The following is a 26,542-nucleotide window of genomic DNA, read 5'->3' as shown; positions in this document are numbered from 1 at the left end:
ATTGGGTATAAAAGGGGCATCCCAGAACACCAGCAAGGTGGAGTCTCTAAGAAGTAAAGATGGAGAGAGCGTTCGCCACTCTGTGAAAGACTGCCCTCGATGGCTTGTCATTCTGGCCCCCTAATTATCTCCTCTCTCTAATTCTCTCTCTCTCACCCCTTCACCACCTAGTAGCTCATGTGTGGTTGAAGATGGTGGCTCAGTCTGAGGAACACAGTCCCATATGACGGAGCAACCCGAACCAGAGCTGCAGAGAGGCTAAAAAGGCAGACATTGCTTCTGATTTCTATTGCGCCACCACAGGCTCATTTTTGTTGTTTGTTTTAGACACTGGCAGTAAACGGGCATGACCCTGCTGGCACCCAAACTTTTCTTTGGTTCTGCTCTCCTTTATTTACATGCAACTCACAGCAGTTAACAGAAAGGTATTCCTTTCAGGCTAAACTATGATTAATTGTACCAAAAATAAAAAAAACTCCACAGTCCAAGTGTCTTCATTTCAGAGATATTAGTGAAATTCAAAGCAAACAGTTCACACAAAATTAGGAAAAATGTCGACAATAAATGTAAAAAAAAAATTAAAAAGTGTAAAAAGGGAAACAAATTTCCCCCTGGGGACAAATAAAGTTCTGTCTGTCTAAATGTCTATCTGTGGTATTCTGCTTGAGGGTTAAGTATCTCGTGTACATTTCCTTAAGGTTTCTGTCTGTTATCACATACTTTAGGACTTCCAGTACATGTGACCTACGCACATAACATACATAAAGGTTAGAAAACTTGATGCCCTTAATGCCTTTCAGTCTAACATTTCGTGTTTCTTTCTAGCTGTCTAACTTCAACCTAAGGGCTACACCATAGACATTAAGAACATTACATTAACTTTTAAGTTATTAGATAGATAGATAGAAAGGCACTCTATGATAGATAGATAGATAGGGGAAATTCACATACTCCAGCAGTAGCATACTGATAAAAAAAACAACATTAAAGAGTAATAAAAATGCAGGTATAACAGACAATAACTTTGAATAATGTTAATGTTTACCCCCCCCGGTGGAATTGAAGAGTCGCATAGTGTGGGGAAGGAACGATCTCCTCAGTCTGTTAGTGGAGCAGGACGGTGACAACAGTCTGTCGCTTAAGCTGCTCCTCTGTCTGGAGATGATCCTGTTCAGTGGATAAGGGGTGGAAGCGAGTATTCCATTATCTACGTTAAAGCTAAATTATATTTAAGTTCAAACGAAGAAGAAGCTAAAGAAAATGTACCATTAACTTAAAGGATTTGGCTCTTACCGTGCATTCATTATTGGCACGGTTTTATGGTCATAATTTAAAACATCTCAACCAAATGATCGATTGCTTTTCACAATGGCATACAATTTTCATGTCCGGTTAAAAGGCAGTACAAAAGCAATTTGCAGTTTTAATTCATGTCCACAGATCACATGTCATAACTAAAAGCAAAGCAGATGTAATGCATTTTGTTTAGCGGCCACCCCCAGTGTACTGCATGTCGATTCAAGACCACCTGATTTACGTCAGGAGTGAACGTAAATCAAATGGCCAGTCTGTGTCAAACGGTAGATCGAGGAGCATCAGCAGTCTGGGTATTCGACATTCCACATCTAATCATTTTTATCTGTTGCCGCTGAGCGTAATTTTTGTTAATGTGCAGTACAAGGTTATTACAGTTAACAAAAACTAAAATCAAAACTGAAACAACTGTTAAAAAAACATTTGCGTAAACTGAAATAAAATAATTAATAAAACCCAATTGAAAAACTAAAACTAAATGAAACTATTACAATACAATACAATTTATTTTTGTATAGCCCAAAATCACACAAGAAGTGCTGCAATGGGCTTTAACAGGCCCTGCCTCTTGACAGCCCCCCCAACCTTGACTCTCTAAGAAGATAAGGAAAACCCTAGTACAAAAAAAAATGGAAGAAACCTTCGGAAAGGCAGTTCAAAGAGAGACCCCTTTCCAGGTAGGTTGGGCAAGAAGGGGGTCAATACAATACAGTACAATACACAGAACAGAACAAATCCTCAATACAGTATAAAAATAAAAATTTTACAAGTACGGAGCAGAATTTAACAGTAGATGATATCACATAATATGATTTGGATTTGTTTAGAGTCCTGGAGACCTCATCCTTCAAGCTGCCTCCCCCATTTGGCCATTCCACAGCTGAAACATTGCTGGGCCAGCCAATCCGATGAAAGGACCCCTCTACCCCACGATTCCTGTGATCCTCTATCAGGGATGACTTTACCTTAGGCAGGCAAAACAACTTGGCAGGTGGGGCTGTGGCACCAAGTGCCACATTTGAGTACCGAGAAGAGACACAGAATAGGTGAGGGTTAGTAACAAATTCTAACTATCATGTTACTTATGTTTTAGTGCTAATGACACAAACAACAGAGATGCAGTCTGCACAGTTAATCAGCAGCTCTAGTCAGGGAGTGCTAAACTGAAGTAGTGAGTCTTCAGCCGGGATTTACCAGCTGAGACCGAAGGGGCATCTCTTATAGTAGCAGGCAGACCAGTCCACAGTTTAGGGGCCCTGTAACTAAAAGCTCAACCTCCCCCTGTTATTTTATTAATCTTTGCAATTATAAGCAGACCGGCATCTTGAGATCTTAATGTGCGCTCTGGTTTCTAAGTCATGATAAGTTCAGACAAGTAAGCCAGACCTTGGCCATTTAATTCTTTATATGTTAAAAGGAGGATTTTGAAATCTGCCCTAAACTTAACCGGGAGCCAGTGTAAGGATTTAAGAACTGGAGTTATGTGTTTGTACTTTCTTGTTCTTGTAATAATTCTTATTAACTATTAAAGTAGCTGGAAAGATTAACTGAAATAAAATAATTCACTAAAAATATTTTTAGTTTTCATTTTTGAATGAATATTCTTGCCGTTAGTCTTTAGCCCTTGTAACTTGTAACTCTAAAACAGAAAGTCATCCACCACGAGCCACCCGCATGTATTCATCCAGTGAACGGCAGCTGGTGAAGGTGGTTGGTTGTTCACACAGCATTTGCGGTGACAGGGCGAGCTGAACACGGGCGCGTAAAGCGTGTGAAATAGAAAGCGATATGTAGTGTGATGTAGACATTTTGAGAAAAAACCCTCAAACCTTAAATTTCATTACAAATTGGCCCATTCTGGGCAATTAACGGAAAAGATAAAAAGTGCCAGCAGTCAGCGCAGATTTGTTCAGCACAAATGACATAGAAAATATTTTAAAAATGATAAAATTGTGTAAAATTGTTCATATTCGGTATCTGGTTTTGATTATGCTTGGTTTTATCAGACAAAAACAAAACCAGGTAGTAAACCATGTAGTGTAGTATGCGACCACTAACATTAAACTCGTCCAAAACCGTTACGTCTACAGTTCTATCTGACTGACACAAAACTGAACTCTGTAGTAGCTCTTTAATTAACCATACCATAATTACTAAAACTAAAACTGAAACTGATAGATATAAAAATGAAATAGAAATGTCTTTGTGAAATAAAAACTAAAAATATGTGACGAAGGAAAACTAAAACTAAACTGAATTTCCAAGTAAGGTCAGAAAAAATATAGAAATAAAAACTAATATAAAAAGGCAAAACTATAATAACCTTGGTACAGTGATTTACCAGAACTCAGTGAGACGTATGAAAATTTTAAATTGTCTCAATGATGTTATACATGCCTTATATCATCTTGCTCCTTTCTTCTTTGGATAGTCCTGACCGATATGTTAGTACTGTCATCTCCATCTTTAGGTATTTCCCATTTTCAGTATTAAAATCCCCTTTTATGATGTTAAGGACAATTGGGAATATTTTGACTGGAAAAGAAGGTAGTTGCCTGACAAACTTACAGTATACTCAAAATCTGTAACTCTTGTGTTCTTTATTACTTTATTACTCTTAGCTTACAAGACAAAGTGCGAGCCATCGTCCAGGCGACCTACACACACTCCCGTAACCTGGCCTGCTTTGTTTTTATCTACAAGGGGCTTGTTGCCCTGCAGCGGTGGCTTCAGAAGCGAACACTCCAGTCCCATTCCTTCCTGGCAGCTTGTGTCGGTGGTTGGATTGTCTTTGGAGACAACAATCATATTAACAGTCAGGTGAGTGGATACCCAATTGCTTTTCTTTTGGTGTGCCTGCACTACAGATTTGAGGTTCCAGGGGTGGTGAGGCTCCCAAAATTCCAGGGTGCGGCAGCACTTTTCATAACTTTTCTAAGATCATCATGTTCTGGTATATTAAACTATTCAGTGTCAAAGTAGTAGCTTAACCAGACCATTTCTAGAAAATTAAGGAAAACAAGGAACCACCTTGATGTTTCTCCTGGCAAAGCCTAAGAAATGCTTTCTCACAGATTTAAGGGCCGGTATATACTTCATGCTCAGAATGCACACGCATCATGGCTGCCACGTGTTCTTTTGACACGTCCTCTGCACAGGTCCTCCGATATTAACGTGATGCATGCGCAAGTTGCAGTATCAGCAAAAAGTCGGGGGGGCGCAGTGGGATCAAGTCGGAACGTGACATCAGAGTCTCTGTTTACTCTCCACATGTGACAGAAAGCTGCCTTGCAGATCGTACAGGATCGATGTGCATGCTTCGATGTTTGATGAATGGTTCGATGTGGTGAAGCAACATGCAGATGTACAAATGCATTTGTGGTGTTTTTATATTCAAGCATCGCATATTCCCCAATGTAATGACATGATACATTTTAAAGGTCTCACATACCATCTTTTGTGCCATCTTTTTTATTTGTTTTATTTTTTTGCACCTTCACAACAGTATCAGAATGTACGGCGCCGTATTTGAGCCACAGAGAAAAAAAAATTAAGGACACAGTGAAAAGGTCCATTTTGTGATTAAAGTGGAGATTTCGGCTTAAATCTTGAAATGTCCACTTTAATCTCGTAGTTTATTTTAACACTGAAGTAGACCATCGTAAATGTCATCTTAAAACCCAGCTGTTAATCACAAGCTGCTTCTGGGGCTTCCTACTGAGGTGACAGCAGCGGCAAGCAGCAATCACCACACAACATATTACATTTATGATATTCCAGCTCTCGGCACATTTAGAATCCTCAGATTTATACTTGATATCACTTTTATGATGAAATGCATTAAACTATGTATATTACATTTTACAGATAAATCGTTAACTTAATTTAAATAATGAATACTATTAATAATTACACATGTGGGGGTGACACGGTGGAGGAGCGGTAGCGCTGCTCTCTACGCAGGGAGTCACGTCCGTGGTGTTCCCTGCCTGGAGTTTGCATGTTTCCCTGGTGGATTTCCACAGAGTGCTTCGGTTATGCAGGTTTGGGGATTTAGTGATGCTAAAATGATGCCAGTGTATGTGTGTGCTTGTGTTCACGTTGTAATGAGCTGATGCCCCGTCTAGGGATTCTTTCTGCCTCATGCCCAATGCTAGCTAGAATGGGCGCATCCCTGGATTGATGGATGTAATCATTAAACATCCATTCTTTACAGAGATATTGCGGCAAGTGTCCTTGGAATTTAATGGGTGTTTCAGGAAATTCACAACGCAGAGAAGCCGAACCTGTTCTCACCATCAGAATATCTTGCACTGCCACCTGCTGGAATCTTCCAGATTTACGCAAAGTACGCGCACAAGTATAAACAGTACTAGCAGAAGCATCCATAGGCGCGTGGGTCCCATGAAATAAAAAGAATAAAAGAAGACAATGATTAAAAAAAAGTGAGCATTGTAGCATAGTAGTAATAAGCACACATTTAAACAAAAATGTGAAAGTATAATATTTCATAAGCAAGCCATTTATAGGAGTGCAAAGCTTATTACATACACAGAGTACCGCAATGCACTGTATATCATTAATCTTCGCTGCTGCCAACATAAAGGAACATGAAATGCACTAGTAGAAATGTCCATTGAGGCAGAATACAAACAGGATCAAGTTACGCAATTAAAAATCTTGGTAACTTCTTACAAGCAGGAGGACAACATTCAGGCCGTCAGACTCCTTTACAGTGCCCTCCAGACAGTTTGGTACAAAGACACATTTCTCCTCGATTTCCTCCTCTGCTCTACAGTTTAAAATTACAAATGAAACCATTCAGTTGTGATTAAAATGCACACTGCAGACATTTTGGTCACACGATTATGGTGCCCTGAAATGGGGGGACACGACCATGTAGAAAAAGCGTTGTCATTTCTACAAGTCTGCAATGTGCGCTTTAATCACATCTGAAGTTTTGGACTTGCAATTTTTAAACTGTGGAGCAGAGGTGGAGTAAATCAAGGAAAAATGTGTCTTTGTCCCAGACATTATGGATGGCACTGTATTAAACTAATGGCTAAGGTGCGGTAATATTAATTTTAAAATTTCTCAGAGACTCCATTTCAACAACAAAAAGTGGTTAGTCAAGTCCAGTCAGGGCTAAAGAGTAGCTGGTAAGAGGTGGTTGTTGAAAAAGGAATTGGTGCTTTTACTGAACAGTCTGCATGGGTTCATTAGAGGGAGGTCATGTTTTACCAACATGCTGGACTTCTATGAGGAAGCAACAAAAGATCAGAGTGGAGCAGATGATATTACTGATCAGGACTTTCAGAAAGCATTCAATAAGGTGCCACATGAGAGCTTCGGCATCAAACTAAAAGAAGTGGGAGTTCAATCACTTGGACCTTAACATAAAAAACACTTGGGGGAGATGATCGTAGATGTCAGGACTCTAAATGGCTAGGCCGTTTGGACAGCAAAGTCACTTAAGTTTCTGGGCACTGTGCTGTCAACAAAACCTTAAGTAGGACGAAAACATGACCGGTATTAATTATCAAGAAACTCCGGAATGGAGTTTGCATGTTCTCCCCGTGTCTGCTCCGGTTTCCTCCCACTCTCCAAAGACATGCAGGTTAAGTGAACTGGCAAACACTAAATTGGTCCCTGTGTGTGTGGGTTTGGTGTGTGTGTGTGTGTGTGTGTGTTCACCCTGTGATGGACTGGCACTCTATCCAGGGTTTGTTCCTGTTTTGCATCCTGTGCTACTGGAGATGGGCTCCAGCAACCCCCTGTGACCCAGATTTGGATTTTGCAGGTTAGAAAATGGAAAGACTTTTGACAAATTATTCAATCAATTAGGATTTAAAAATAAACTGTTAGTACATAGCGGGTTGGACGATGACTGACTGACTGACTGACTGACTGACTGACTGTTAGTACACTTAGGCTGTCAGTGAAACACTAATTGGAGGAATATGTGTATGGATCTTTTGAACTCCAGAGAATGGTGATGACTTTCAAAGGGACTGTACATTTTTGCAAGGCACTGTATATATCTTTGGTCAACTGTATTCAATTTTGCTTTTCATTATCTATCTATCTATCTTGGGGCGGAGTGGTGGCTCTGAGGTAAGGAATCTGCACTGGTAATCGGAAGGTTACCGGTTCAAATCCCATAAACGCCCGAAGTGACTCTACTCTGATGAGACCCTGAGCACGGCCCTTAACCTGCAATTGCTCTGTCCTGGGTATGACATTAATGTGCATCCAGATGTAGGCCCTCCAACCTGCAGGGAAAAACCTGGGGGTTGGTGGCAGAATTGGCACTCCATCCACTATAAAAAAAAAAATCCTCACACTGGTTCCATTCCATCTGAACTGGTGTGGTGCTGAGGTGTCACTTGGGTCCTAATCTGGGATCCTGAGTTGATTTGTCATGTGGTGGGTGCGGCAATGCGCTGTATCAGCTAACCTCTCTCCCTATCTCTCATTGTGTATCTCATTTTCACTTTGTGACGGTGCGGTGTGTACCCTCTTCCCATTTGGGAGCATCTTGAACCCGACACCATCGATAGTCATGACCGAGACGAGCTATGCAATGAGGACAACCAAACGAAGCAAGGAGAAGGTGCAAAAGTTTTAAGTGCTTTTATTCAACAAAAATCAAAACGGTGTCCAAATAAATAGTGCAGTGTTCCTAAAACTGTTTCAATAGATAAATAATCCATAAAAGCAGTTGAAAAGTGGGGGATAAAATCAAAATAAATAAATCCTTTAAAAGCAGAGGTTAAAAACACAGTCACTGGCCCCGTCATGGTCTTTTCAGTGACTGATGATCCCAGCCCACCTCCTTCTTTGTCCCCCCAGGCTTACCCATGACTCAACAGCCACAATCTTCATCCCCCGACCCCCATCTTGGCTGCCTCCGTCGGTGTCTGCCAGACCGTCCGAGTTCGGATCTCCTCCTGTCATCCTTCCTGCACCCGCAATCGTACCTCAGATCCCTGGGGAGGTCATCAGCCACGCTCGCACCACTCCACACCTTTGATTAGTGGGGTGGACCAGCATGTAGAGCGCCACGATCTACTGTCCTTCGCAGGACCTCAGTTCGTGCTGCCTTTCCTCTCTAGATGGCCAGATCATCCTGCCCGAGACTGCTCTCCTGCCACACTTGAACCTCTGACCTTTTTCTCATTCTATCTTTCTCCCCCTCGTACTTCTCCTTTTTATATGGGGACGTGGCACAGGTGTGGCGATTTAGCAGCTCCCCTCATCAATTACGGACAATTCCTCACCTGTGCATTTCCGTGCAGAAACGCCCGCCACGCCCCCTCTTTAAAGCCACAAGTGCGGCCATTATTTATTTTAAAAAAGCAATCAGCCGCAGACCTCACTTTACCACACACTTACATGTTCTTCCTATTTGTTTTACGGATCCATTTCCTCTAAATTTGGGTTATCAGCTGAACTGAATTATCATGCAAATTAGATATCGCATTGTTACTTGTAGCTTGTTATGTTACTGTGTTCTGATTACACTGCTACTAGTTTGTTGCTATTATTAAGTTTTTCTTTTTAATCTTCTGCTTATTTCCTCATCTAGGCGGGGTTGTTTCCTGACTGGAGCCCAGTGCTATTGGGATTGTCAGTTTGCATGAGAATGTATTTATGTCAGCATGTAAATGTATTGTTTTGATCTCAGGACCCCCCCCCCCCCCAGTCCTTGGTGTAAACTGGCTGGCACTATAATGGAATTCGCTGCATTAGATAGCCAATTCAAAAACACGGATGCACAATAAACTCTGCTACACCGAAGACTGAGTTTACTTGTAAACACACCTAAAACATGCAGTGCAGTGTCGTAACTTAAACTATTGAATTTTACTGCTGAGTGTTTATAAAATGTATTTATTTCATTGGAGTGGATTAATTTGGCTATTTTGACACTGATAGACAGTGAAAATAGATCTTTGGTAAGTGGTCTAAATGGATTACAAATATAAAACGCAAAATAATTATATACAGTGCATCTGGAAAGTATTCACAGCGCATCACTTTTTCCACATTTTGTTATGTTACAGCCTTATTCCAAAATGGATTAAATTCATTTTTTTCCTCAGAATTCTGCACACAACAGCCCATAATGACAATGTGAAAAAAGTTTACTTTAGGTTTTTGCAAATTTATTAAAAATAAACAAACTGAGAAATCCCATGTACATAAGTATTCACAGCCTTTGCTCAATACTTTGTTGATGCACCTTTGGCAGCAATTACAGCCTCAAGTCTTGTTGAATATGATGCCACAAGCTTGGCACACCTATCCTTGGCCAGTTTCGCCCATTCCTCTTTGCAGCACCTCTCAAGCTCCATCAGGTTGGATGGGAAGCGTCAGTGCACAGCCATTTTAAGGTCTCTCCAGAGATGTTCAATCGGATTCAAGTCTGGGCCAAGGTTATTATAGTTTTGCCTTTTTATATTAGTTTTTATTTCTATATTTTTTCTGACCTTACTTGGAAATTCAGTTTAGTTTTAGTTTTCCTTCATTGCGTATTTTTAGTTTTAGTTTAGTTTTTATTTCACAAAGACATTTCTATTTTATTTTTATATATATTAGTTTCAGTTTTAGTTTTAGTAATTATGGCATGGAGCGTCTATGGAGTTAGTTTTGTGTCACAATCAGACAGAACTGTACACTTAACAGATTTGGATATGAGTTTAATGTTAGTGGAAGCATACTACACTGCCTGGTTTACTATCTGGTTTTGTTTTTGTCTGATAAAAACAAGCATAATCAAAACTAGACACTGAATATGAACAATTTTACACAATTTTATCATTTTAAAAATATTTTCTCATGAAAATCACAGGGGCTTAGGAAGAACAAGGCTCTTAGACTTGAATGAGTGTGCAGACCCCACCTGGCTGTATTAAGGGAAACAAAGAATAACAAGCATGTAGTGTCAAGGTTAGGGGCAGTGAGACTTGAATAGACCACCATAAAGGACAGTAAGCCCATAATGAGAAGAGCAAGAGCAGGTAATAGGAGTACGGACAGGCATAAAACAACAGAGATCTCAGAGAGTCTGAGATTAAGAACAATATATACATTATCTAAACCTGTTTATCCAGAGTAGAATTGCAGGAAATCTGGAGTCTACCTCAGCAGGTTTGGATGCAAGGCAGGAAAAATCCCTGGTATGCATATGTTTGATAAGGCTGATGTTAAGAACAAAAAGAATATGATATTTCAACTATCTATTTTGATAAAGAGAGAAAAACATTGAAAAAAGGGAGACAAATATTTTAAAATATAATTCTGCTAATGGATTACTTTCACAATATCAGGTATTTTGAGTTGTGAATATGAACTGAAAAAGATAAAAATTAATAAATATGGAATAAATACAAAAACCCATTAGTATGTTTAGTTTTTCATCACTTGTCAGACTGTCTACCTTTGTTTGTATCGCTTCGTTGTTAAACGATGTTTTTAAAGCAAAAGTGACTGGTCAGCAACAACATGCTGATCTTGTATGATGACCTAGTCAGTCTCTCAATCAGTGCCATTTTATTTTCAAAAACCGGGAGTGCTCTCCCCTCGATTTTCTTGTATACTCAGATATGGGGATGGACATTTGAGGAGTAAACCGCAAGACAATGATTATATTTTTATATTCTGTACATTAAGGAACCATCAACAAGAAATCAATTTAATAATATATTGAACAATTATTATAAAAGTTAATTTGAATAAATCGGACTCTGCAACTGTATAAATAAAAAAAAATTGAGTATGTGTTCAGGTAAAGTACCACTTCTGGGTGATGGATTTGGCCCAAAAGTTAATACAGAAGTATAATTGTGGCGTAACAACTACATGCTGAATTTCATCCATCTATCTAGTTGCGTTTTTGAGTTATCGTGTTTTTACACACACACACACGCACACACAGGCCCACACACACACACGCGCACACGCACACGCACACACACACACACACAGTTCCAAAGAGCAATATTGTTGGACACTGGTTAGTCTATAATGTCAAGATTCATCAAAATATCTTGGTCGAATTTTTTCATGATTACTATACTTTCTCTATACTTCATATATGAGAAAGTAAAAACGATTTCTCCAGTGCGAAGTGGCAGGTGAATTGCTGTCAACAAAAAGCAGACACCTGAGAAATAAACTGAAACGTTACTCACTCGTGATTTTTCTGTCCATATGGTAAATGTTTTGTTGACCAGCACATTCTGATTTCAGCCGTTTGAATTACATCTTGATATAGAACAAGCGCAAAGAAAGGTGGCATGCAAATCGGTTTCTATTTCGCACGCTTTACGCACCCGCACTCAGCTTGCTCTGTCACCGCAAATGCTGTGTGAACAGCCGCCCTCAGTCACCAGCCGCTGTTCACTGGATGAATATATGCGGGCGGCTCGTGGTGGATGACTTTCTGTTTAAGAGTTAAAACTTACAAGGGTTAAAGACTAACGGCAAGAATATTCATTCAAAAACGAAAACTAAAAATATTTTAGTAAATTATTATCTTATTTCAGTTAGTCTTTCCAGCTACTTTAATAGTTTCATTTAGTTTTAGTTTTTCATTATGGTTTTGTTAATTATTTTATTTCAGTTTACGAAAATGTTTTTTTAATAATAGTTTCAGTTTTGATTTTAGTTTTCGTTAACTATAATAACCTTGGTCTGGGCTCTGGCTAGGCCACTCAAGGACATTCACAGAGTTGTCCTGAAGCCACTCCTTTGATATCTTGGCTGTGTGCTTAGGGTCGTTGTCCTGCTGAAAGATGAACTGTCGCCCCAGTCTGAGGTCAAGAGTGCTCTGGAGCAGGTTTTCATCCAGGATGTCTCTGTACGTTGCTGCAGTCATCTTTCCCTTTATCCTGAAAAACATCCCCACAGCATGATGTTGCCAACACCATGCTTCACTGTAGGGATGGTGCCAGGTTTCCTCCAAACGTGACGCCTGGCATTCACACCAAAGAGTTCAATCTTTGTCTCATCAGACCAGAGAATTTTCTTTCTCATGGTCTGAGAGTCCTTCAGGTGCCTTTTGGCAAACTCCAGGCGGGCTGCCATGTGCCTTTTACTAAGGGGTGGCTTCCGTCTGGCCACTCTACCATACAGGCCTGATTGGTGGATTGCTGCAGAGATGGTTATCCTTCTGCAAGGTTCTCCTCTCTCCACAGAGGACCTCTGGAGCTCTGACAGAGTGACCAACGGGTTCTTGGTCGCCTCCCTGACTAAGGCCCTTCTCACCTGATCACTCAGTTTAGATGGCCGGCCAGCTCTAGGAAGAGTCCTGGTGGTTTCGAACTTCTTCCACTTACGGATGATGGAGGCCACTGTGCTCATTGGGACCTTCAAAGCAGCAGAAATTATTCTGTAACCTTCCCCAGATTTGTGCCTCAAGACAATCCTGTCTCGGAGGTCTACAGACAATTCCTTTGACTTCATGCTTGGTTTGTGCTCTGACATGAACTGTCAACTGGGGGACCTTTATATAGACAGGTGTGTGCCTTTCCAAATCAGGTCCAGTCAACTGAATTTACCACAGGTGGACTCCAATGAAGCTGCAGAAAAATCTCAAGGATGATCAGGGGAAACAGGATGCACCGGAGCTCAATTTTGAGCTTCATGGCAAAGGCTGTGAATACTTATGGACATGTGCTTTCTCAATTTTTTTATTTTTAATAAATTTGCAAAAACCTCAAACTTTTTTCACGTTGTCATTATGGAGTGTTGTGTGTAGAAATCTGAGGAAAAAATGAATTTAATACATTTTGGAATAAGGCTGTAACATAACAAAATGTGGAAAAAGTGATGCGCTGTGAATACTTTCTGGATGCACTGTACAGTCATATGAAAAAGTTTGGGACCCCCTCTCAACCTGCATAATAATTGACTCTCCTTTCAACAAAAAAAAGATAATAGTGGTATGTCTCATTTCCTATGAGTACTGCGGTGTTTTCCAAACAAAGATTTTTAGTGACGCAGTATTTAGTTGTATGAAATTAAATCAAATATGAAAAACTGGCTGTGCAAAAATGTGGGTCCTCTTGTCATTGTGCTGATTGGAATGCCTGTCACTGCTCAATGCTGATTACTTACAACACCCAATTGGTTGGATGAGCTCATTAAGCCTGGAACTTCATAGACAGGTGTGTCCATCATGAGATATAAAGGTATTTAAGGTGGTCAATTACAAGTTGTGCTTCCTTCCCTTTGACTCTCCTCTGAAGAGGGACAGCATGGGATCCTCAAAGCAACTCTCCAAAGATCTGAAAACAAAGATTGTTCAGTCTCCTGGCTTAGGGGAAGGCTACAAAAAGCCATCTCAGAGGTTTAAACTGTCAGTTTCAACTGTAAGGAATGGAATCAGGAAATGGAAGGCCACAGGCACAGTTGCTGTTAAACCCAGCAGGTCTGGCAGGCCAAGAAAAATCCAGGAGCGGCATATGAGCAGGATTGTGAGAATGGTGACAGACAACCCACAGATCACCTCCAAAGACCTGCAAGAACATCTTGCTGCAGATGGTGTATCTGTACATCGTTCTACAATTCAGCGCAATTTGCACAAAGAACATCTGTCGCTTGTTGTATGCAAATGCTCATTTAGACAAGCCAGATTAACTTTGGAACAAAGTGCTTTGGACTGATGAGACAAAAATTAGGTTATTTGGTCATAACAAAAAGCGCTTTGCATGGCGGAAGAACACCACATACCAAGAAAAACACCTGCTACCTACTGTCAAATTTGGTGGAGGTCCCATCATGCTGTGGGGCTGTGTGGCTAGTTCAGGGACTGGGGCCCTTGTTAAAGCCGAGGGTCGGATGAATTCAATCCAATATCAACAAATTCTTCAGGATAATGTTCAAGCATCAGTCACAAAGTTGAAGTTACGCAGGGGTTGGATATTCCAACAAGACAATGACCCAAAACACAGTTCGAAATCTACAAAGGCATTCATGCAGAGGGAGAAGTACAATGTTCTGGAATGGCCGTCACAGCCCGCTGACTTGAATATCGTTGAAAATCTATGGGTTGATTTGAAGCAGGCTGTCCATGCTCGGCAGCCATCAAATTGAACTGAACTGGAGAGATTTTGTATGGAGGAATGGTCAAAAATACCTCCATCCAGAATCCAGACACTCAAAGGCTATAGGAGGACAGCGTCTAGAGGCTGTTATATTGACAAAAGCAGACTCAACTAAGTATTGATGTTATATCTCTGTTGGGATGCCCACATTTATGCACCTGTCTAATTTTGTTATGATGCATATTGCATATTTTCTGTTAATCCAATAAACTTAATGTCACTGCTGAAATACTACTGTTTCCATAAGGCATGTCATATATTAAAAGGAGGTTCAGCCAATGAGAAACAAAAATCCAAAGAATTAAGAGGGGTTCCCACACTTTTTCATATGACTATACAGTGCCCTCCATAATGTTTGAAACAGTCACATTTGTTCCTTGATTCCACCCCCTGCTCCACAGTTTAAAATTACAAATCAAACAATTCAGACATCACGATTGAAGTGCACACTGCAGCCTTTCATTGAAGAGGATTTGCAGACATTTCAGTCACACAACACTTTTTCTACACAGTTCCCCCATTTCAGGGCACCATAAGGTTTGGGACACTTGGTGTCACAGGTGTTTGTGATTCCTCAGGGGGGATTCATTGCTTTATAAGATACCTTGGCCTAGTTCTACCCTTTGGAGTCTGCAGTGGCCATCGTTCAACATGAGGACAAGAGCTGTGCCAATGAAAGTCAAAGAAGACATGAGACTGAAAAAGAAGAATTAAACCATTAGAGACCTCAATAAAACCTTAGGATGACCGAAATCCACTGTCTGGAATATCATGAAGAAAGAACACACTGGCGAGCTCAATAATCACAAAGAGACTGGTAGGTCAAGGAAGACCCCCACTGCTGAGGACAGAAGAATTCTCACTATGGTAATGAAAAAGCCCCAAATGCCTGTCCGACAGATCAGAAACAGTCTTCAAATGGCCGATGTGTGTGTGTCAGAGACGATTATCAGCAGAAGACTTAATGAACAGAAACACAGAGGTCACACTGCAAGTTGCAGACCACAAATTGTGAAAAAGGACTTCAAAGAGCCTGCAGAATTCTGGGTAAAGGTCTTGTGGACAGATGAGACAAAGATGAACCTCATCAGAGTGATGGCAAGAGCAAAGTGTGGAGACAACAAGGAGCTCCCCAAGATCCAAAGAAGACCACCTCCTCTGTTCAACATGGCTTGGGCATGTCTGGCTGCCACAGGTCCTGACACACTTCTCTTCACTGATGGTGGAACTGCTAATGGCACAGTGAATTTTGAGGTGTGTAGGAGCTGTGGTATTGTATGAAGAAGTCGGGAGTGGCAGAGAAGTACATAAGAGTTGTACAGGATATGTACGAGTGAAGTCTGACAGTGGTGAGGTCTGTGGTAGGAGTGACGGATGTGGGACTACATCAGGGATCGGCTCTGAGACTTTTCTTATTTGCAATGGTGATGGACAGGTTGACAGACGAGATTAGAGAGGAGTCCCCGTGGACCATGATGTTTGCTGATGACATTGTGATCTGTAGTGAGAGTAGGGAGCAGGTTGATGAGACCCTGGAGACGTGGAGATATGCTCTAGAGAGGACAGAATCCATGTGTGTAAATGAGAGGGAGGTCAGTGGAATGGTGAGGATGCAAGGAGTAGAGTTGGCGAAGGTGGATGAGTTTAAATACTTGGGATCAACAGTACAGAGTAATGGGGAGTGTGGAAGAGAAGTGAAGAAGAGACGGCAGGCAGGGTGGAATGGGTTGAGAAGAGTGTTAGGAGTAGTTTGTGGCAGATGGGTATCAGCAGGAGTGAAAGGGAAGGTCTACAGGACGGTAGTGAGACCAGCTATGTTATATGGGCTGGAGATGGTGGCACTGACCAGAAAGCAGGAGGCAAAGCTGGAGGTAGCAGAGTTAAAGATGTTAAGATTTTCTTTCGGTATGACAAGGATGGACAGGATTAGAAATGAGGACATTAGAGGGTCAGCTCAAGTTGGACGGTTGGGAGACAAAGTCAGAGAGGCAAGATGGCGTTGGTTTGGACATGTGCAGAGGAGAGATGCAGAGTATATTGGGAGAAGGATATTAAGGATAGAGCTGCCAGGCAAGAGGAGAAGATGAAGGTCTTAGAGAAGGTTTATGGATGTGGTGAGAGAGGACATGCAGGTGATGGGAGTGACAGAGCAAGATGCAGAGGACAGAAAGATATGGAAGAAGATGATCCGCTGTGGCTACCCCTAACGAGAGCAGCTGAAACAAGAAGAAGAAACCTCTGATCTGCTCAAGTTCCAGTAAAGGCCTCCAAACTCATTCATCCCACAACAAGATAAGGATCCAAACATGCCACTGGTGCAACACATGGAATATTCTTGAATGGCCAAGCCAGTCACCAGATGTAATTTCAATTGAGCAGGCCTTCCATATGGTGAAGAGAAAACTTAAGGGGATAAGCCCCACGAAACAAGCAAGAGCTGAAGATGGCTGCATTAGAGGTTTGGCAGAGCATCAGCAGAGAAAACCCTCAGCACCTGCTAATATCTTTAAATCACAGACTTTATGCAGTCATTGCGTGAGAGGGATATGTGACAAAGTCCCAAGTATGACGTCTTTAATAGACGTGCCATTGCGTTGTGTCCCAGACTTTATGGTGCCCTGAAATTTGGGTTTGGGGACTGTGCAGAAAAGGTCGCAATGTGTGCAAATCCCCTTCAATGTAAGTCTGACATGTGCACTTTAATCAGATCTGAATTGTTTGATTTGCAATTTTAAATTGTGCAGCAGTTAATTATATATGATGCTGGTTGCAGAGTATTTCTTATCACACGGAATACCCACTTACATTTGCTGTCTTTGCAGATAAACATGTACCTGCTGTCCAGGATCATATTTGGTCTGGTGCGTCTGGCTGCAGAGAAAGGCTACATCCCGCAGACAAAGCATGATCCTTTCCCTGTGTTTGCAACCCTCGTCTGGGGTATTGTGCTGTGGCTCTTTGAATACCATCCTCACACGCTCCAGCCTTCTCTTCAGTCCTCCATGAACTACCTCTACCACGACAGTAACACATGGCATGACATCACCGACTTCTTAATCTATAACAAGCGCCCACTACAGAAATAACAGTGGCATACTCATCAGCATATCGACCAGGTGACATGGTTTGGCTTTGTTTCCAGTGTTGCCCTTGGGAGCCTCCTATCTGATAAACATTAGCCAAATTTAATAGCACTCACTATGTAGGAGGGGTACCCTGTATACTTGATTATCTCCTCAACATGTTACTGTGATATATGAAATGTCTGAGATTGTAATCACATGGTCAATGACCGCAGGGATTGCTTTTAAAAGGAATTCTACTCCTGTGGACATGATGAGACTTTTCTGTGCATTTTACTGTAAGACCGAGGCATATCCTCATTGCACTTGACTTTCTGGCCATTTCCAGTGTCCTAATGATAAAGACTAGAGAGAGTGGGCTATTAAGCAGTAAAAACAGCAGTTTTGGGAGGAGAGGTGCTGCTCTGAAAGCAGACAAAATTTGTACCCCTGGTTTAAGTGACTGATTGCTAGAAGACCCTCCTTGAAGATTTTATTTTGCAGCTGCCTATGCAAAACTGATTTTGAAGAAAAGGTTTTAAATCGTGAATACCAATGTGTTGATGTCGTCTTCAGTACTGCCCTGGGTGGATGACACAGCAAGAGAACAGTGGCGATGGAGAAGGCGATTTTGTCAGTTTCTGTAATGGCATGTGCTTTTAATTATCAAAACTAGATCTTTCTTTGTTTACTGTAAATAAATCATTTATACTTAATTGCAAAATTATGAGATGTCAGAATTATAAAAGTGCACAAATTAAATATTAACACATTAATATGATTTTTCCATTAATAAACACTTTCTGTAAAACTTGGCTTTTTCTGCTGACTTTGTCACGGTTGAAATTTTAAAATATTGCTTTCTCTTCTGTGTGTGGTTGATCCTGTCGCCACAAGAAGGCGTCAGACTGCAAGCAATATGGCTAGGGTCTCTGTCTCAGTAAGCGGTCAGCCATTAAAATCTTTAGATAAGCACAAGGAGCCTTATTCTCACCACCTTGATTTTCACTATTCTGTGGATCTGACTCTGTAAGCTCTTTGTAAATGGAGTGGCATAGGAAATGCTATGATGCGAGAAGAATGACTGATCGATTGATTTGACTCTCGTAATTCATTAAAGAATTTAAAAAAAAAAAGATCCCTACCCAGGGATGTCAAGGTAATGTAGGAGATGCGAGGATGTTAAGTTCTGTCACCCAAGGATCTGGTTCATCTACAAATATGAGGTGATTCATACAAAAAAGTAACCAGCTATTGAAAGTTTTTTTTTGTGTGTAAGCTTTAGTTATTATATTGAAATTCTTCCATTACTTATATGTACACTTTGTCTACCAAAGTAATCAGCTATTTACATTTTTTTTAACATCATACCCTTGGTTTATTATACTGGGACTGTTTAAGCTCATATCCTTGGTTTATTATATTTGGACTTTACCTTCGGAAGATATCTCAATTTTAACCTTCTCTACACCGCTGCTGGGGGCTTCAGTTCGCTGTAGACGTGCTCTGTCTCTTGGCATGTCATAGGACCGGGACTTTCCAAAGTGTGGTTTGCCTCACTTGCAGAGACAAAATGTGGGTGGGGAGAGAAAGAGAGGGATGCCTTTTGTTTTTTAATCCCTTCTACCCCAATAACCATAAATGCCAACACAACAATAGGCTCCATAGCCATAACACCTGGAAATATTATGAAATCTATGTAACAATGTACTACCTTAACCTAAGACTACAAAATGTCAACAGATCGTACCTCCCCCAAACTATGCGACTCTTCAATTCCACCCGGGTTAAACATTAACATTTAACATTATACAAAGTTATTGTCTGTTTTTCACCTGCATTATTATTATTATCAATCTTTAATTTAATATTATTTATTGTATCAGTATGCTGCTGCTGGATAATGTGAATTTCCCATTGGGATTAATAAAGTATCTATCTATCTATCTATCTATCTATCTATCTATCTATCTATCTATCTATCTATCTATCTATCTATCTATCTAAATGCCAGGGGAGTATTTTTACTGGAGACTCACTTATTAAGCAAGGACCAGTTTCAGTTGCGAAGAGAGTGGATGGGACAAATTTTTCACTCCAGCTATACAAACAAAATTAGGGGTGTGGGAATCTTAATACACAGAACTATTCCATTTGTAGTGTCAGATGTAATATCTGATACTGAAGGGTTATATGTCATGGTAATCTTATCTAATACTAGAGTGATTTTGATAAATATCTATGCACCTAACAAGAATGACAGAGCTTTCTTCCAAAATGTACTTGCATCTGTCCCTAATGTGAACACTCATAAAAGTATAATTGCCAGAGTCTTTAATTGTGTTTTAAATCCAGACCTCGATAGATCCTCCGCTACAGTGGTGATAACATCTAATACTGCAAAGATAATTACACAGTTTGTAATGGATCATAACTTATCAGACCCATGGAGGTTTTTAAATCCTAACCCAAGAGCATACTCCTTCTCACCTTTTCCTCACTCATAATTTTTTGCCTACTATCAAATCTTGCAAATACAATGCAATTGTTATCTCTAACCATACCCCTCTAATCATGGGGCTTAAATTACTGCGTCCTACACACTCATCTCGTAGCTGGCATCTTAACCCACTGCCATTAGCTGATGAGAACTGCACAGAATTTATATCCAAGCAAATTGATTATTTTCTTCAGACAAATGCATCCTCGGAGGTATCTGCATGTACAGTATACTGTGGGAGACTCTGAAGGCATTTTTAAGAGTACAGATTATTTTATATTTTTCTCACAAAATAAATAGGAGATCCATATAATTTATGAACAAGGTTCATTAATCACCAAAGGACTACTTTAAATACTTTCACTTTATCTGTGGCAGCTTGGCTTTGGCAATAGACATACAGTAAAACCTTGGATTGCGAGTAACTTAGTCTGTGAGTGTTTTGCAAGACAAGATAAAATTTTTAATAAATTTAAACTTGATAAATGAGCGAGGTCCTGCAATACGAGTAGTACATATACACTTTGTCTGCCGAGCATCATGTAATCACAACTGAGCCGATGGTTCTTCTCTCTCTCGCTGCGGGATTGTGGGTAATCGTCTACCATTCTCGGTTTCAGTCGGCGTGCCTCACTCATATAGTCAACATCCGTACGAGCGTATACTGTTTACTATAGCATTGTGTTACCACGTGTGTGTGTTGTAACCTGTGAGTCCCTGTCTTGCACTCCAAAACTCGAGGCTGAGTCTCAGTACTTTAGCATCACCAGCTTTATTCAGCATGAAACATGAACAGCACGGTTATTTATTGTAGCAGGATCTGCTACTCTCCTATACAGAGACACAGCAGTCAGGCAGGGTCATGGCCAGGTTTGTGGCCAAGTAATACTGTGCCCTGCACATTTATAATGTTCCTTGTATCACCCATCAACGGCAGGCACTGATAGCAAGTCCGTGATCTTTTCGTACGATTAGGTGGAATCCCAAAAGAGTTTAGAAACCTTATAGTGCGTAAAGCATTTTTAAAATTTTGTGTCCAAGTGTAGTGACTCTTCAGGCAAAAGCAACTGAAATTGGAGAGGTTCCTTGTTAAAGTCGCAAAAAAAGGAAGATTCCAGTGAGCGAACAGATAGCAGGGATTCCATTAGTTTGAGTGAAAGTCGTCCTACACAACAACCCTCCTTCTCTCCTCTCTCTCATCTCCCTTACACCAGCCATGACTCTTTTCAATGGTAAAGTGCAGGTTAATTTGTTTTATGTATTTTCACTTTATATTTTGTATTAATCATTTTTATATGAAGTATAAAAAAAAGTATATTTATATATAGTTTTGGGTTGTGGAACGAATCATCTGAGTTTCCATTATTTCTTATGGGGAAATTTGCTTTATTATGCGAGTGCTTTGGATTACAAGCACGAATCTGAAATGAATTACGCTCGCAATCCAAGGTTCCACTGTACTTGTATTTTCAACAAATAAACCAAACACGCTGCTTACAATAAAAAATTATATTTTATTTAGTTTATTTATAACATAAGGATAATAGATCAAGATGTCTCTCTCCCTCTCTCTCTCTCTCTATATATATATATACAGTATATATACTGTATATATATATATATATATATATATATATATACACTGTATATCTATCTATATATATCTACTCTCTATATATAAAATCCTAAGCCTAAAAGTGCTATGATTTTGTGCAACAATTTTATGTGACTTTTTTTGTCACGCCTTAAATCAGCTTATTTTAAAACCTTCATATATACAGTATGTTTGGTATCATTCTTTTCAGAATTTATCGAACTTTAATGTGATGTTGTTAGATTTTCAGATTCTTATTCTGTTTTTAAATTATAAACTAAAAAATATCAAGAACTCACATCCCGCGAGACGAGAATTTGTGCCAAGAGATTTAACCATGCCCGGGGCCGGAAATAAAAGACAAAGAGTAAATGACAAAGACAGCTGCTGTACAGGCTTATAAATGTTTGAAGTGTCGCACGAGATGCAGATAATGAAGCACGGCACAGCACAGCAGCAGCAAGTTAGCAGCAAAGAGGAGGTAAAAAAAAAAAACTGTATTTGTTTCCCATTGTATCACCGTTTAAGAGGGGGTTTCAGAGGAGCGACTGCGTCTCCTTGGGGTGCATTCAGCCCCCCTCTTCACAACGTGAGCAGCAGAGACGTGAAGTGGCTGTCTCATAGTGCAGGCCACAGGGGTTGGCGAGCGAAGCGAGCAGGGGGTAACTCCCTAGTATAGTATGTACAGTATATATGTATATAAAATGTGTGTGTGTACGCACAACCATGTGCTGGCGTGTAGCTCCATTTGGGCCCGGCTATTTGATCATACGTCATATTGGCTATATGTTAGTAATGAAGTACACAGGTCAGTACAGTTGTGGGTCTGGTGTAGGTCACCAGGCACACTTTAACTGCCAGTACAAAGTAACCCAAATTGATCTTCAAGGCTCAAGTTTGGAACTTGATTGGAGTCCACCTATGGCAAACTGTATTGACTGAACACTGTTTTGGAGGAACATGGGTACCTGTTGTGACCTGTTGTGCCACAAAGCCCCATGATGCAGACACAATCTTCACAGACATGCATCCCAGTTCAAATGAAAGGAATTTCTGTAACAAACAGGCTTCTTGTACAACACAATGACACTTCTTTTTTTGTTCTTCTCTCTTCCTATACTCCTCCCTGGCAAGCTTTGTCCTCTTCCACCCAGCTCCAATTTACTTGGGTAAGGCAGAGTGTCTCATACAAGTCCCAGGAGCATTTACAGTGTCAAGACATTGCCTACAAGAAGCTCTTCCAGGTCAGGTGGAAGCCCCACAAAGTAGGGATCACTTGTCCCTACTGCACACCCTGTGGCACCCACGGGACTACAATTCCCATCATGCTCGGTGCATGTTGATATGTGTACTGTAGCCCATGGATACTACCATCGAGTGTATTGGGACACTAAATAGTCCAGGTAGATTGCCTCCTCCTGTTCCTCCATTATACTAGCCTCCCAGTCAAATAAAACTCTTCAGTCACGCCCTGCTGGAACACCAGCATAAGTCCACTATTGTACTGGCATCTTCTGCCTATTGCCCAGCTGCAGTGGGGAATACCCTGCTTTTCTTCTTACTTATGTACTGCCTTGGCCACTCGGCCAAGTAAATGAAATCTACAACACAATAAAGTGTACAGAAAGTGAAGGGGTCTGAATCAAATGTGTATTCCATTGGTGGCTGCAACTGGTTACTATTAAATAAGAAAGTGGTATAAACAAAAACCTGCAGCCATTGCTGCCCTCTGGGATCTGGTTTGACTCCCTGAGATAACTACTTGATAGGTTTGAGGACTCTTGTGGTGCCAGACGATGCCACACTGAACACGATTTCTAAGTACTGACTTGGAGCAGGCGGCCTGTGGTGTGTGTGCTTCCTTTCTGAAGACGACCACAGGCAGCCTAATCGCAAGCCCGCAGGCAGCCACACTTTCTCTGCTCTTACCTTATCAATGCCTGGTGGAGGGCTGTTTGCTAGATTAAGCTAAGAAGGGCGAGTAGTGGATGAAAGTCTTCAGCAGACTGCTTTTTAACAAATGTTTCCTTCTCTCCAGCCAAGATGGTGCAGCCTTCAAGATATGGTGGTGAGGCTCTTTGACCCATTTTCAGGATTACTGCAGATCCATTTTTGATTTGATCTCAAAAGATTAGCGGTGTTACATCCTGAAAGTACATAAAGAACAATGGAGAATGGCTTACTAAGTGCCCTGAAATCTCCTCCGTCTTTTCCTTGTCCTGGTGTAGCAGTGAAAGATGGAAAACTAATCCATCTGTCCTTGAAACTGCCAGAACATTTGCTCCTTTTTCATTGTTAACTAGCCAGGCCCTCAGCTGTTTGGCTTATTGTCCAATTTCTATGAACATCAGTGTACAAATAGGTGAACAGTAAATAGATTTTGATCATAAAACCACAGCAAAGTCCCAATTTATTCATCCAAAATGTGGCTACACGTTGACATCACGAGGGGCCTCATTTATAAAACTGTTGTACGCACAAAAATAGGCTAGAAATGTGCACACTCAACTTTCCTACGCAAATGTTGGGATTTCTATACTAAATCTTGATGGGATAACGTGCGTATATTTACAGCAACTCTGACCAATGCATACGCAACATTACAGAGAAATTGGGAAATGACAACAACAACATTTATTTATATAGCACATTTTCATACAAACAATATAGCTCAAAGAGCTTTACATGACGAAGAAAGAGAAAAAAGACAAAATAAATAAGAATTAGAATTAGAGAGTGTTTCAAGGATGATTACATTTTGGAAATGTTCAGAGAAATACACGATTTTTAAAAAAAAATTCTCGTTATTTTTGGGTTTCCTCCCTTGTATATAATACAATAGTCCAAATAAACTGGGATCTATCATTAGGAAACATCATGTTAATTTTCACTCGTATGCAGATGACACCCAGTTATACCTTTCATTTAAATCAGATGAAGTTTCTCCGATGTTGTCTTTAATTAGTTGTGTTAGCGAATTAAAGGAGTGGATGAATGAGAACTACTTGTCTTTAAATACAGATAAAACAGAGATGTTAATTGTTGGAGGGAATGACGCTGATCATAATAATATTTTGTCATCATTTAACTCAGTTGGAATCCCAATTAATTTTACTGAATCAGCCCGCAATCTAGGAGTTATCTTTGACTCTAGCATGTCATTTAAAGCGCATATTACAAAGTTGTCCAAATCATGTTTCTTCCATCTTAAAAATGTTAGGAAATTAAGGCGCTTTCTAAATAAACAGGATTCTGAGAAATTAATTCATGCATTTATCTCTAGTAGGATTGACTACTGCAATGCGGTGTTCACTGGATGTTCAAACTGTTCTTTATACAGCCTCCAGTTAATCCAAAATGCGGCTGCAAGAATTATTACAAGAACAAGAAAATACGAACACATAACTCCAGTTCTTAAATCCTTACACTGGCTCCCGGTTAAGTTTAGAGCAGATTTCAAAATCCTTCTTTTAACATATAAAGCATTAAATTGCCGAGATCCAGCTTACTTGTCTGAACTTATCATGACTTATAAACCAGAGCGCACATTAAGATCTGAAGATCCTGGTCTGCTTATGGTTCCAAGGATTAATAAAATAACAATGGGAGGTTGAGCTTTTAGTTACAGGGCCCCTAAACTGTGGAGTGGTCTGCCTGCTTCTATAAGAGATGCCCCTTCGGTCTCAGCTTTTAAATCCCGGCTGAAGACTCACTACTTCAGTTTAGCACACCCTGACTAGAGCTGCTGATTAGCTGTACAGACTGCATCTCTGTTGTTAGTCATTAGCACTAAAACATAAGTAACATGATAGTTAGAATTGGATACTAACCCTCACCTATTCTGTTTCTCTTCTCTGTACTCAAATGTGCCACTTGGTGCCACGGCCCACCTGCCAAGTTGTTTTGACTGCCTAAGGTAAAGTCATCCCTGATGGAGGATCGCAGGAATCGTAAGAAAGAAGGGTCCTTTCATCGGATTGGCTGGCCCAGCGCTGTTTCAGCCGTGGAATGGCCAAATGGGGGAGGCAGCTTGATGGATGAGGTCTCCAGGAGTCTAAAATTATCTAAATCTTATTATGTGATATCATCTACTGCTAAATTCTGCTCCGTACTTCAAAAAAAAATTTTATTTTTTATTGAGGATTTGTTCTGTTCTGTGTATTGTATTGTATTGACCCCCTTCTTTTGACACCCACTGCACGCCCAACCTACGTGGAAAGGGGTCTCTCTTTGAACTGCCTTTCTCAAGGTGTCTTCCATTTTTCCCTACAAGATTTTTTGGGAGTTTTTCCTTGTCTTCTTAGAGAGTCAAGGCTGGGGGGCTGTCAAGAGGCAGGGCCTGTTAAAGCCCATTGCGGCACTTCCTGTGTGATTTTGGGCTATACAAAAATAAACTGTATTGTATTGTATATATTTAAGCCTGACCGATAGTCCACCATTTAAGTACAGAAGTGACATTTCTACCCTACATTGATTTAATGATGACGTTATAATAATAATTGCACCTTGTGCTTCCAAGTAAGCTTGAGCTCCTAGCAACCTTCAAGAACATTCACCACTTCCCTACCGTGCTGCCGTTGTAAGCTCACCAGACAAAATAATTTGTCAATCTTGGTTAAATCTTACCTAACAGCACGTAGCTTCTCCTTAATATCGAACGACAGCTGCAATTCTGTCTGACATGGACACCACCACTTTGCAGACGCAGGTGACATCAGTTTTCATCCACTCTTCTAGCACCAAATCCTGCAGGTTGTCCGATTAGTTGGATTGCTCTGCTGATGTTTCACTCGTTCCTCCAAACATTTCCAGAAATGTTCAATGTGTTTGAAAGCTGGGTTAGGATTCTGCGGGCCACTCAAAATGGAAGAATGCTTCAGAATGCTCTTCATGCCAATTAAGACACACAGTTCCAGCCCTGTGCACGTGACATTCATTGTCTTGGAAGACTAGGGTAGTC

At 40.5% G+C, this 26,542-nt stretch overlaps 1 protein-coding gene and 1 long non-coding RNA gene across 2 annotated transcripts in view; one reads left to right on the top strand and one right to left on the bottom strand.

Annotated features, from left to right (window-relative positions):
• The window catches only part of pxmp4 (peroxisomal membrane protein 4), a 23,346-nt gene extending 5,047 nt beyond the window's left edge, over positions 1 to 18,299 (top strand). The window contains exons 3-4 of the mRNA XM_028812394.2: positions 3,936 to 4,134; positions 17,249 to 18,299. Of these exons, the coding sequence (XP_028668227.1) occupies positions 3,936 to 4,134; positions 17,249 to 17,512 (463 nt within the window). The 3' untranslated portion in view covers positions 17,513 to 18,299. The remainder of the gene's footprint in view (positions 1 to 3,935; positions 4,135 to 17,248) is intronic.
• LOC127529496 (uncharacterized) lies at positions 18,067 to 26,542 on the bottom strand. Its single transcript, XR_007936158.1, has 3 exons — positions 26,209 to 26,542; positions 23,512 to 23,729; positions 18,067 to 18,129 (listed from the first exon to the last, which is right to left on the bottom strand). It is a non-coding gene; the product is annotated as an uncharacterized LOC127529496 (long non-coding RNA).

Source organism: Erpetoichthys calabaricus, chromosome 10, assembly GCF_900747795.2.
Source record: "Erpetoichthys calabaricus chromosome 10, fErpCal1.3, whole genome shotgun sequence".
Lineage (NCBI taxonomy): Eukaryota > Metazoa > Chordata > Cladistia > Polypteriformes > Polypteridae > Erpetoichthys > Erpetoichthys calabaricus.
Note: the sequence above shows the minus strand (reverse complement) of the source record. Positions and strands in the feature narration are given on the sequence as shown.